Genomic DNA, 12438 nt, shown 5'->3' on the forward strand with positions numbered 1-12438 from the left:
CGGCGAAACAGGTCCCGTTGGGCAAAGACAGCTCCTTAAAGATAAGTGCTGTCTTTCAGTTGCAATTCTCACTGTAGCACTTTATATTTATATTTACTTTATCCATAGTGCACATAATATGAATATGCTAAAAAGTTTGTACCTGATGAATGATATCCTCACACCTGTAACAAGCTGTTATTAAATCACTGGTTGATCGAGCAGCACAGGTATCTGAGGGTACAAACTAACACTTCAAACCTATTTTAGTGCAAGTCTTTGCTACTGTTGCACTAGCAGTGGCAGCATTGCTTGTACACTGCCTGTGGCCTGGTCTGAAACTTCTCCTCTGACCCATGCTATTCATACAGAAACAGGAATTGATGTCAAAGAAGATGGGAAGGGCCAGAGGAAAAACTTTGGCCCAGGCCGCAGGCAGCGTGTGTGCCATGTTGTCGTTGCTGGGGACTAACTGAAGACCACCTTTAAGGTAGACTGGCACAAGGAGGAGGGGGCTGATGTTGAATCATGGGCGGGGGATGGGGCAAGATACCAGTTTGCGCTGAGGACAGGGGTTAGAAATGGAAGAGAGTGGAGGACACAGGAGGTGCCGCAATATGATTAATTCTTTAAGTCATGAAGCAATCTTTCTTTCCATTGACGCTGAAAAAGCTTTTGATAGGGTTTCTTGGCCCTTCATGTTTCAAGTTTTAGAATCATTTGGGTTGGGTCCCTGGATGCGGGATTGGATTCATCTTCTTTATACTAATCCGGTGGGCTGCGTTAAGGTAAATGGGGGCTATTCTGATATTTTTTCATTGTTCGGGAGTACCTGGCAGAAGTGTCCCCTATTTTATTTGCGTTGGTGGTTGAGCCACTGGCGCAGTGCGTGCATCATAATTCAGCTATCAGGGGTATTACTACTTCACGGTGGGAGTACAAGTTGAATCTATTTGCGGATGATATCTTGTTTACGGTGGAAGTCTCCTTATGGGCTATTTTATCCGAATTGGAAGGGTTTGGAGCTGTTTCAGGGTTTCGTGTCAATGTTGGGAAATCAGAACTACTCAATGTAAACTTGTCTGCGGAATGAGTGGAGAGGGTTCACTAATGGTTCTCTTTTCGGTGGATTACAGGATCCATGCGGTACTTGTGGGTCCTCTTTGGACCTCCGGGAACGAGTTTATATGATCTTAACTATCCTCCCTTGTTCTGTCGCATTAAGACTGACCTGTTTCACGCCTTAGCCCGTAGCAAACGCATGCTTCGGGGCTCTAACATATACGTGCCGGCTTCCCTTCTCTTCTCTTCCCCCCCCCCACCCCCCAGGACATAGCTTCCGGTTTCAGAGGGAAGAGAAGGGAAGCCGGCATGCACACATTAGAGCCCTGGAGCAAAACACATCTCCTGCTCTCTGCCGCCCTGAAATCCCAGCATAAAAAAAAAAAAATAAAACCAACAAAATGATCTGGGCCAAAATATTTTAAACACATCTCCTGCGCTCTGCCGCCCTGAAATCCCAGCATCAAAAAAAAAAAAAAATAAAACCAACAAAATGATCTGGGCCAAAACATTTTTAAACACATCTCCTGCTTTCTGCCTACTCTCCTGGTCTCTGCCGCCCTTCCCTGAAATGTGAGCCTGTGGATTTAACCCGCGGGTTTAAAGCGGGGCTGCACTACGGCATGTGCTGTTCTTTTCCTGGTTAAAACCACAGGCTCGCAAGTAAGTCAAAGCAACAGTCCAGGAACAGCAGCTTATTTAACTCGGAAGGGTAAAATGCAACCTCTACCTATATACCCAAATGTAAGAGAGAAACACTCTTCCAGATGGAGAATTTTTTTTCTTCCGCAAAATGTTTATGCCACAGAGCAAGCGCATGCGCAGACCATCTACAGGCAAAGAAGAGGGTCTGTGCATGTGTCGGGATCACTCTGGGGTCGCTGTGGGGCGTGCCTCCGATCGCTGCAATTTGCATGAGGACACATTGTGAATCGGTTGCTCGGGAAGACTCAGCCATGGATCACCCACGGATCGGATCGCTTAGGTGAGTTTAATGAATCTAGCCCTATGTTGAAAAGTGAAGCAAAGTCTGTACATTAAGATGATGTAGTTGGTTTTCCTACATTAATAAATTCTGATTTGTAAAAATTGCCGCTCATTAATTTCAGTATGACCCTCGTATTTTTAATTATATTTAACTTTATAGATAACACACCTCTAGTGTGTTTGATCATTTTATTGTCACATAGTGCAAGTGGGGGTGCTGGGCAGCTTAGTGGGGAGGAGAAGGCATCTTGACTGGTAAATTGAACACTGGAATCTTGGTTATAACCACATGTCATCCCCATCATGTTTGGCTGCCATGGTGGCGACTTCACAACCAGCATTTAAACTTGGGTGACTGGGGCTTGTTGGGCAGACTGGATGTTCCGGGAGGGTCTTTTTCTGCCCTCAATTACTGTGTGTAAATATCAGCTGAAAATCCCATCAGCACAAAGAATTTTTAAAAACTGTTTTTCAGTGGTTTGTAGTTTGCTGATTTATGCTGGTATCTGTGATAGTTGGGAGTGTTGAATTAAATGGATTTCTACAAGCATAAAAATTTTGTTTTGGTTTCTAGTTTAAATGTTCAGTGAAATAATTTAATGTTTGTATAGTAGGAGTATAACAAATTTTAATATAAACACTGCAATGATGTATGAAAATATCATATATTTGTGTGTGTTTGCAGGTTTAAGCTCAGTCTGAGAGTATGCGTGCTACAAATATCTGGCTATAAACAGCTCTATCTGTGTGTGGAAAATCTTCGAAAGCAGCCCTATGACAGCAATAATGAGGACCATGAGGAGCAATTAACGGAGGTGAGAATCCAATTTTCAGTGCTTTGGAATTCTGTGAATTTTAAACAATAGTGGAATAAATTGAATGTAAATATTTTAGTCGTTACATCTTGGTTTGTGGTAATTAATTTAGAATTACCGTATTTGCCGGCGTATAAGACGACTGGGCGTATAAGACGACCCCCCAACTTTTAGTTAAAATATAGAGTTTTGTTATATACTCGCCGTATAAGACTACCCCTTCTTCCGCACACCTTCTCTACCGCCCCGGGTGCAGCACAGCCGGCCAGGTCCCCTTAATTTTGTGGCACTTCCTCGACCGACCGATAACAGCCCGGGTCCGACAAACCTCCCTGCCCTTAACCGCGAATCTAAATTACCTTCTGACTACCCCTTCTTCCGCACACCTTCTCTACCGCCCCGGGTGCAGCACAGCCGGCCAGGTCCCCTTACTTTTGTGGCACTTCCCCGACCGACCGACAACAGCCCCGGTCTGACAAACCTCCCTGCCCTTAACCGCGAATCTAAATTACCTTCTTACAGCTGCTGTAAGAAGGTAATTTAGATTCGCGGCTACAGGGCAGGGAGGATTGTCGGACCCGGGCTGTTATCGGTCGGTCGGGGAAGTGCCACAAAAGTAAGGGAACCTGGCCGGCTGTGCTGCAACCGGGGCGGGGCGGCCGCCCCTCTCCCTTGGTAGCCACTCGAACCGCGAGGCTATTCTTCTCCTTATCTGCCCTGCCTGCAGCACAGAGCCGAACGGAAGTCTTCCCGACGTCAGCGCTGACGTCGGAGGGAGGGAGGGCTTTGTTTAAGCTTTGTTTAAGCCCTCCCTCCCCTCCGACGTCAGCGCTGACGTCGGGAAGACTTCCGTTCGGCTCTGTGCTGCAAGCAGAGAAGGTAGGGAGAAGAAGAGCCGCGTACATCCAGAAGACTGAGCATCCAGCCCCGCAGGAGCCCCGCGACCCTCGGAGGCGTCCCCATGGGATCCCCGCGACCCTAGGGGGCGTCCCCACGGGATCCCCGCGACCCTAGGGGCGTCCCCGTGCAGCTCTCTAAACAGTACCCGGCGTATAAGACGACCCCCACGGATGTAGCGGTATATAAGAAATAAATTACATTACATTACATTCCCCAAGAACAAGTTATGTTTAAAGCTGTTAAGTCAGATTTGTATGTAACTCAGAACTTGTAGATTTTAAGATTCTTGCTGCGCACCTCTGCTCCCAGCTGACAAAAGGGCCAACTGTCCCTACTAGTGTTCCCTCTAAGGTACAGCATTCACAACCACCTACTGTTCTTAATGTGGCCAGGTATCATTCCTGAATCTGCTGCAGAAGTGTAGGAGTCTATGCCACTGGAAATACAGCTCAAGAATGCAGCCACGGCTTCATTTGATTAATTAAGTATGAGTCATATTTAAGTCAGGCATCTGTAACTTGGGGACTGCCTTGTATTTGAATGCATTATACGAGGGTCATTTCATAAATAATGCACACTATTTTTTATTTACATGTTTTATTTTTTTTCAAGTATTTCTTTACAATCCTTCAATATAGTCTCCCTGCTTTGCAATGTCCGAGTCCCAACGTCCGGGAAGCTTCATTATTCCATCCAAGACACCGCTTTTGTTCAGTTGCCGAATGGCTCGGGTAACGGCAGAAGAAAGCTCTTCCAGAGATGTAAAATGATGTCCAAGCATAGGTTGTTTCAACTTTGGAAAAAGGTCAAAGTCTGATGGATTCATGTCTGGACTGTAGGGAGCATGAGGTAACACCTCCCAGCCGCATTTGTGTAGTTTTTCAGTGACAACATTCCCTATGTGAGGGCAAGTATTGTTGTGAAGATTGAGTGGCTGAGCCAAGAGCAACTGAGGTCATGTTTCGTGCACTTTTTGCAAAAAATCTGTGATGATGCTGCCTTCACGATCATCATTTGTTTGACTTTTGATTGAGCTTGTTAAACTTTTTTGGTTCATGGGGAAGATGGACTTGTTGGACTGTGATTTCAGCTCCGGCTCAAAGTCTCTGACCCATATTTCATCAATGTGATTCAAGAATGCCTGACCTTCAACATTGAATCTTTGTTTCAGCATGGCCAACTGTTACACAGCCAAACGTTCATTGCCAAATGTGATATTCCCCTCCCTAATTTATGCTCCCTCCCTTCTTTTTGTGTCTCTTCTTCCTCCCATGTCTCAACATGTCCTCCTGTTTTGTGTCCCGAGTTTGTGCACGCCCTCCCATGGGCGTACCTCCCTAGTTTCTGCTCCCTCCCTTCCTTCTGTGTCCCTCCTCCTTCCCATGTCCCAGTATGCCCCTTTTCCCTCCCTCCATTCTGTGTCCCGAGTGTGTGCCCCCTCCTGCAGGTATACCTCTGTTCTAGTCATCTCATAGAAACATAGAAGATGATGGCAGATAAGGGCCATAGCCCATCAGGTCTGCCCACTCTACTGACCCACCCCCAAGTCTACTATCCTAGGGATCCCACTCCTGGTGACAGGTTCCCTTGGCTTAACCCTCTAAGGGATCCCACATGGGCATCCCATTTGCTCTTAAATTCTTGCATGCTATTTGCCTCGATCACCTGCACCGGGAGCTCGTTCCAAGGATCAATCACTCTCTCGGTGAAGAAATATTTCCTGGTGTCGCCATGAAATTTCCCGCCCCTGAGTTTGAGTGGATGCCCTCTTGTAGCTGAGGGTCCTTTGAGAAAGAGAATCTCTTCTTCCATCTCGATACAGCCGGTAATATACTTAAAAGTCTCGATCATGTCTCCTCTCTCCCTACGTTCCTCGAGTGAGTACAGCCGCAAATTTTTCAGCCTCTCCTCGAACGATAGATCCTTGAGCCCCGAGACCATCCTGGTGGCCATCCGTTGCACCCCGACTCTACTCTCAGCACATCTTTTCGGTAGTGTGGCCTCCAGAATTGCAAACAGTATTCCAAATGAGGCCTCACCATGGTTCTGTATAATGGCATTATGACTTCAGGCTTCCGGCTGACGAGACTCCTGCGGATGCAACCTAACAACTGTCTTGCCTTAGATGAAGCCTTCTCCACATGATCAGTTTTCATGTCTGCGCTGATGTTCACTCCCAAGTCTCGTTCTGTTGAAGTTCTAGCTAAGGTCTCACCATTCAAGGTGTAAGTTCTGCACGGATTTCTGCTGCCGAGGTGCATGATCTTGCATTTCTTAGCGTTGAAGTCCAGCTGCCAGGTCGAGGACCAAAGCTCCAACAAATGTAGGTCCTGTGTCATACTATCGGGTGAATTGCCATCTCTCACTATATTGCATAGTTTGGCGTCGTCAGCGAATAACGTTACCTTACCTTGAAGCCCCTGAGTTAGGTCACCTATGAATATGTTGAAAAAGAGCGGGCCCAAGACTGAGCCCTGCGGTATTCCACTGGTCACCTCTGATGTTTTAGAGAGGGTATCGTTAACTACCACCCTCTGAAGTCTGCCACTCAGCCAGTCATTGACCCATGTAGTTAGTGTTTCTCCCAGCCCCATTGATTTCATCTTGCTCAACAGCCTGCGATGCGGGACACTATCGAAAGCTTTCCTTTCTTGAGCCACAGGTGCTCCATGCTGCACATGACTGAGCTGAAAGCCTTCCCTCTGACATCAGAGGGACTTCTTCAGAGGTTAGAGGGAAGGCATCCCACTCAGCCACATGCAGTGTACAGAACCCAGAAGGGAGGGAGCACAAACAAGGGAGGGAAGGATATGGGCACCAAGTTTGGCTGCCAATGTTAAGTTGCGGTCAACCATTACAAGGCCAAAAAAATCTTGCAATCAACCGTTACACAGCGAAACGTTACCAACCAAATGTGGTGTCACCATTCCCCAGGTAACATTGCTTGCCTACTGCATTACAGGGGGTTTTATGCAGGCTGTTAGGCATCCATAAGGAGCTAAGCTGGAAGGATATTCCCTAGTGCGTCAGTGAATTCTTCTCCCAGATTCAACTACCCTTGGAGCTGAGGCAGGCTCCAGCACATTGCCAGCACAGGTCACAGTGAGTAAGGCTGTTAAAGCCTATGAGAAAGATCAGGGGGAGGGGTGATCTGTAAATGTTGTTTTTGAAGGTTTCTGCCTGTTCCCTGATGTTCCTCCACCTATAAAACCCTAAAATTGCTAATTTTTATGTTTTATTTTAGCATTTTTGAGCCTTGTTTGGTGCCAAAATGCTGCCATGGTGGCCACCTTGGATATCCAATTTTTTTGTTTATTCCAAAGTTCTCCAGAAGTTCTAAATAGCCTCATTTTGCCTCAAAACTGGCAGGATTGGAGTCCTCAGGCTTTTTTGACCCTAGTTCATGCCAGGCTCAAGAGGTGACCCGGGGAACTACAGACCGGTACGTCTGACCTCAATTCCGGGGAAAATAGCAGAAGCACTGATAAAAGATAGTATCGAGGAGCATCTAGAAAGGAATAAACTTATGACAACAAGCCAACATGGCTTCTGCAAGGGAAGATTGTGCCTGACGAACTTATTGCACTTCGAAGGAATTAACAAACGGATGGACAAAGGGGACCCCAAAGACATCATATACTTAGACTTCCAAAAAGCCTTTGACAAGGTACCCCATGAATGCCTACTTCGGAAACTGAAGAACCATGGGGTGGAAGGAAACGTACACAGATGGATCAGGAATTGGTTGGCGGGTAGAAAGCAAAGGGTAGGAGTGAAGGGCCACTCCTCGGACTGGAGGAGGGTCACGAGTAGTGTTCCACAGGGGTCAGTGCTTGGACCGCTGCTATTCAATTCAATGTATTTATAAATGATCTAGAAACAGGGACAAAGTGCAAAGTAATAAAATTCGCAGACACCAAACTATTTAATGGGGCTAGGACTAAAGAGGACTGCGAAGATTTACAAAGGGACCTGAACAAACTAGGGGAGTGGGCGACGAGATGGCAGATGAAGTTCAATGTAGAGAAATGTAAAGTCTTGCATGTAGGAAACAGAAATCCAAGGTACAGCTACACGATGGGAGGGCTGGTAATGGGAGAAAGTAGCCTAGAGAAGGACTTGGGAGTACTGGTAGACAAGACAATGAAACTGTCGGCACAGTGCGCAGCGGCCTCTAAGAAGGCGAACAAAATGCTAGGTATTATCAAGAAAGCCAGAACGAAAGAAGTTATCCTGCCGTTGTATCCGGGTGATGGTGCGCCCGCATCTGGAGTACTGCGTCCAATATTGGTCACTGTACCTTAAGAAAGATATGGCGATACTCGAGAGGGTTCAGAAAAGAGCGACAAGATTGATAAAAGATATGGAAAACCTTTCATATGCTGAAAGATTGGAGAAACTGGGGCTTTTTTCCCTGGAAAAGCGGAGGCTTAGAGGGACATGATAGAGACTTACAAGATCATGAAGGGCATAGAGAAAGTGGAGAGGGACAGATTCTTCAAACTTTCGAAGACTACAAGAACGAGAGGGCATTCGGATAAATTAAGAGGAGACAGATTCAGAACCAATGCTAGGAAGTTCTTCTTCACCCAGAGGGTGGTGGACACCTGGAATGCACTTCCAGAGGCCATGGTAGGACAGAGTACGGTATTGGGTTTCAAGAAAGGATTAGATGTTTTCCTGAAGGAAAAGGAGATTGAAGGGTATAGATAGAGGATTAATATGCAGGTCCTGGACCTGATGGACCGCTGTGTGAGCAAACTGCTGGACATGATGGACCTCTGGTCTAACTCAGCAGAGGCACTGCTTATGTTCTTATGTAAGGTTCTTCAGCCAAAGATGAACCCAGAAGCGCATGCCCACGATAGCCCTGTTGTATATTTTTCTTCCTCGGCCCATGATAGGCAGGTTCATTTGAAGGATAGCGTCGCACCCAGGACTGGTGATTCTAGTAGCCCCAGATTGGCCAAGAAGGCTCTAGTACACAATCTACTGTGACTACAAAGGGACAGGAGCCTCAAGCTGCCTCTGCATTCCACTTTGCTGTCACAGGGGACCATTACATTACATTACATTATATTAGTGACTTATATTCCACCTGTACCTTGCAGTTCTAAGCGGATTACAGTATAAGATAGCTGGACATTTCCAGGAAGTTACAATTTAGGGGATGCTTACAGTTCTAAGCGGGTTATAGTATAAGATAGCTGGGCTTTTCCAGGAAGTTACAATTTGGGGGACGCTTACACAGTAGATGCAGAGAGTTACAATTTAGGGGGACGCTTACATAGTAGATCAGCGGTCTCAAACACGCGGGCCGCATGTGGATCTCCAGGTTTTATTTGCGGCCCACGATCTGGAGGCCATCAACAGCATTTCTTTTCCCCTTTCCCTTCCTTTTGGAGCAGCAGCATGTCTGTCCGACTTGTTCCATTCAAAGCCGCGGGTTGGCGGCTCCTTGCGCTATCCACTCCTGCATCGGAAGCCTCTCGGACGTCACAACATCAGAGAGGCTTCAGACGCAGGCGCGGATCTCGCAAGGAGCTGCCACCCGTGGCTTTGAACGGAACGAGCCGGCCAGACACTGCTGCTCCACAAGGAAAAGAATGGAAGGGGGGGGAAGAGAAATGCTTCTGCTACATAGGGAAAGGGGGACCCTAGGGAAATGCAGCTTCTGTTGCTGCTGCACCCAATTGGGGAAAGAGAGGGAAGGAAGGAGAAGGGAGAGGAGAGGAACAAGAGAAGAAGCCAAGTTCATGGGAGGGAGGGAAGGAAAGGAGATATCAGACCATGGAGGGGGAGGGAGAGATGCCAGGGCATGGGGGAAGGGAAGGAGACAGATGCCAGACCAGGGGAAAGGAAAGAAGGAGGGAGGGAGAGAAAGGAAGGAAATAGATGCTTGACCTTGGAAATAGGACGGAAGAAGAGAGAGATAGGAAGGGAAGGTAAGACATGGAAACGTAGATTTTGAAAAGAAAGCAGAAAAATTGAACATTAGAAACATAGAAATAGACGGCAGATAAGGGCCACGGCCCATCTAGTCTGCCCACCCTAATGACCCTCCCCTACCTTTGCCTAGTGAATAGAGCCCACGTGTCGATCCCATTTGGCCTTAAAATCAGGCACGCTGCTGGCCTCAATCACCTGCAGTGGAAGATTATTCCAGCGATCAACCACCCTTTCAGTGAAAAAGAATTTCCTGGTGTCACCTCGTAGTTTCCCGCCTCTGATTTTCCACGGATGCCCTCTTAACATTAAGTTAATGCCAAAGATGGATGCAAAGCAGAAAGTGAAGATGGAGAGAAAAACAGTCAAAGGACAAGAAGGCCCTGGAAACATAGTTGAAAGCACAGAAAAATAAAGTCACCAGACAACAAAGGTAGGGAAAATGATTTTATTTTCAATATAGTGATTGAAATGTGCTAGTTTTGAGAAAGAAAAGATATTAAACTTTAAATGTGAGGGCCACAGAAAAAATAGTTAATGTCTTATTAAAGAAATGACAATTTTGCATGAGGTAAAACTCTTTATAGTTTATATATCTTTCCTTTTAACTGTTAAAGGAAAGTTTTATAAACTATAAAGAGTTTTACCTCATGCAAAATTGTCATTTCTTTAATAAGACATTAACTATTTTTTCTGCGGCCCTCCAAGTACCTACAAATCCAAAATGTGGCCCCGCAAAGGGTTTGAGTTTGAGACTACTGTAGTAGATAAAGGGGGGATTACAGTTTAGGGGAGGTTAAATAGAGCAGGTGGAGGGCAGGGGTTTAGGAAGGGAGGAGAATTGAGGAGGTTAAATAAAGGCAGAGGGGAGAGGTTGGGGAAGGGAGGAGAACTGAGGAACACTAGTAGGGAAGAAGAGTTTTGGGTTGGTTACTTGTTAGGGACGGTGGGGAGGTTATATAGTTTTTTTGAATAGTAGGGTTTTGATTTCTTTTCAGAATGATTTAAAGTTACTTGTAGTTGGCAACAAGTTGGAGATATAGGGGTCCAGTTTCGCTGCCTGCGTCGCTAGGAGGTCGTCGTACATCTTCTTTCGCTGAGTTCCCTTGAGCGGTGGGTAGGAGAATAGGATCTGGGTTCTTCTTATTCTGGATGTACAGTTGAAATTTAGACGGTTGTTGATGTAGGTGGGTGCAGATCCGTTTATTGCTTTGTATAGTAGACAATAAAATTTGAATTGAATTTGAGCTCGTATTGGTAGCCAGTGTGAGTCAAGGTAGGCATTAGTGATATGGTCAAGTTTTCTGAGTGAATAGATCAGCATGAGGGCTGTGTTTTGAATGGTCTGCAGTTGGCTTATCAAGTTTGTGGGGCATGGAAGGTAGAGGATATTGCAATAGTCCACTAGTCCTAGGACAAGGGATTAGACTATGATCCTGTAGTGGGTTTTTTTGAAGAATTTCCTTATTTTTCGAAGGTTGCACATGGTGAAAAATGCTTTTTGAGTGGTTTTGTTGATTTGTATCTGCATTGTGCAGCATCTATCTATTGACACTCCAAGGATTTTGAGAGAGGACTGTATGGGGTATTTGGTGACGTTTATTGCTAATTCTGTTATGGATGGGGTTTTGTCTTTTTCGAGTAGTAGGAATTTTGTTTTGTCCGAGTTCAGTTTCAGTATGTGTTCTAGCATCCATTCTTCCACTACTTCCAGTGTTTTTTTAGGTTGCCTAAAGAGGTGGGGTCTTGGGTGTTGAAGGGGAGGAGTATAGTTATATCGGGAACACTTTGTGCATATGGTATGACTCCTGAGCATGAACCTTTAGAATGCAGAGACTATTCAGATGTAGTTGTGGCAACTCTCCTCAGGGCAAAGAAACCAACGATGGTTACCACCTATGCAAAGACCTGGAAGACGTTTGGAGCCTGGTGCAATACAGAAATGAGAGGAGCCTTTGATTGCCTTAGTCCTAGCATTTCTCCAGGATGGTCTTGAGAAGTGTAGCAGTTGGATCCCTTAAGGTACAGATAGCAGGTCTCTTGTGCCTTAGGGCACAGGGAGACAGAGTTCCTCTAGCTGCACACCTGGATGTATCTAAATTTTTGAAAGGAGTGTTGCAGCTGCACATTTCTTTTCTTTTTTTTTTAAATTGACAAAATTTTTATTGAAAATAATATGCAAACAGCAAATTACATGACAACAACAATCATCAATAGACTTAGTACAGTATTTCTTCAGTACCTCTTGCATAGAACAACAACCAAGGAGTTTCCCTCACTCCTATCCCCCACCCCCTACTCCCAAACTATTCAGTCATCATAAAGTTGTCTCCCAACGGTCAAAACGACCCCAGATTCGTGCAAACTGCCACATTCTTTTATGGAGAAGTGCAGTTAAAAAGTAAAGAGCATACAAAGCATCCAATTTATTTATCAACAAGTCATAGTCTGGAGGAGAGGCACGCTTCCAAGATGCAGCAACCACCAACCGTGCTGCAATCAGCAGCAGTTTACAAAAAGCTTTTTCTGACGTGGAATCTGAACCTGGTTCTGAAGTCCTTAACTCGGACACTGTATGAGCCATTGCAGGGAGCATCACTCATAGACCTTACCATGAAGTCAGTATTTTTAGTGGCGATTGCATCTGCGAGAAGAGTCTTGGAGCTTTAGGTCTTGTCTTGCAGAGAGTCGTTCCTCAGGTTTAGTGTAGTTGGAGTATCAATTTGCACTGTACTGTCCTTTTTGCCGA

The 12438-nt window shown here is 45.7% G+C and overlaps 1 protein-coding gene across 5 annotated transcripts in view; it reads left to right on the forward strand.

The window, feature by feature from the left end:
- Positions 1–12438, forward strand: part of ELMOD2 (ELMO domain containing 2) — a 139873-nt gene that overhangs the window by 77307 nt on the left and 50128 nt on the right. For all 5 annotated transcript variants that reach the window (XM_033939720.1, XM_033939710.1, XM_033939701.1 and 2 more), the window contains one exon: positions 2714–2843. In XM_033939720.1, coding sequence (XP_033795611.1) covers positions 2714–2843 — 130 coding nt within the window. The remainder of the gene's footprint in view (positions 1–2713; positions 2844–12438) is intronic.

Source organism: Geotrypetes seraphini, chromosome 1 (genome assembly GCF_902459505.1).
Source record: "Geotrypetes seraphini chromosome 1, aGeoSer1.1, whole genome shotgun sequence".
Taxonomy (NCBI): Eukaryota; Metazoa; Chordata; class Amphibia; order Gymnophiona; family Dermophiidae; genus Geotrypetes; species Geotrypetes seraphini.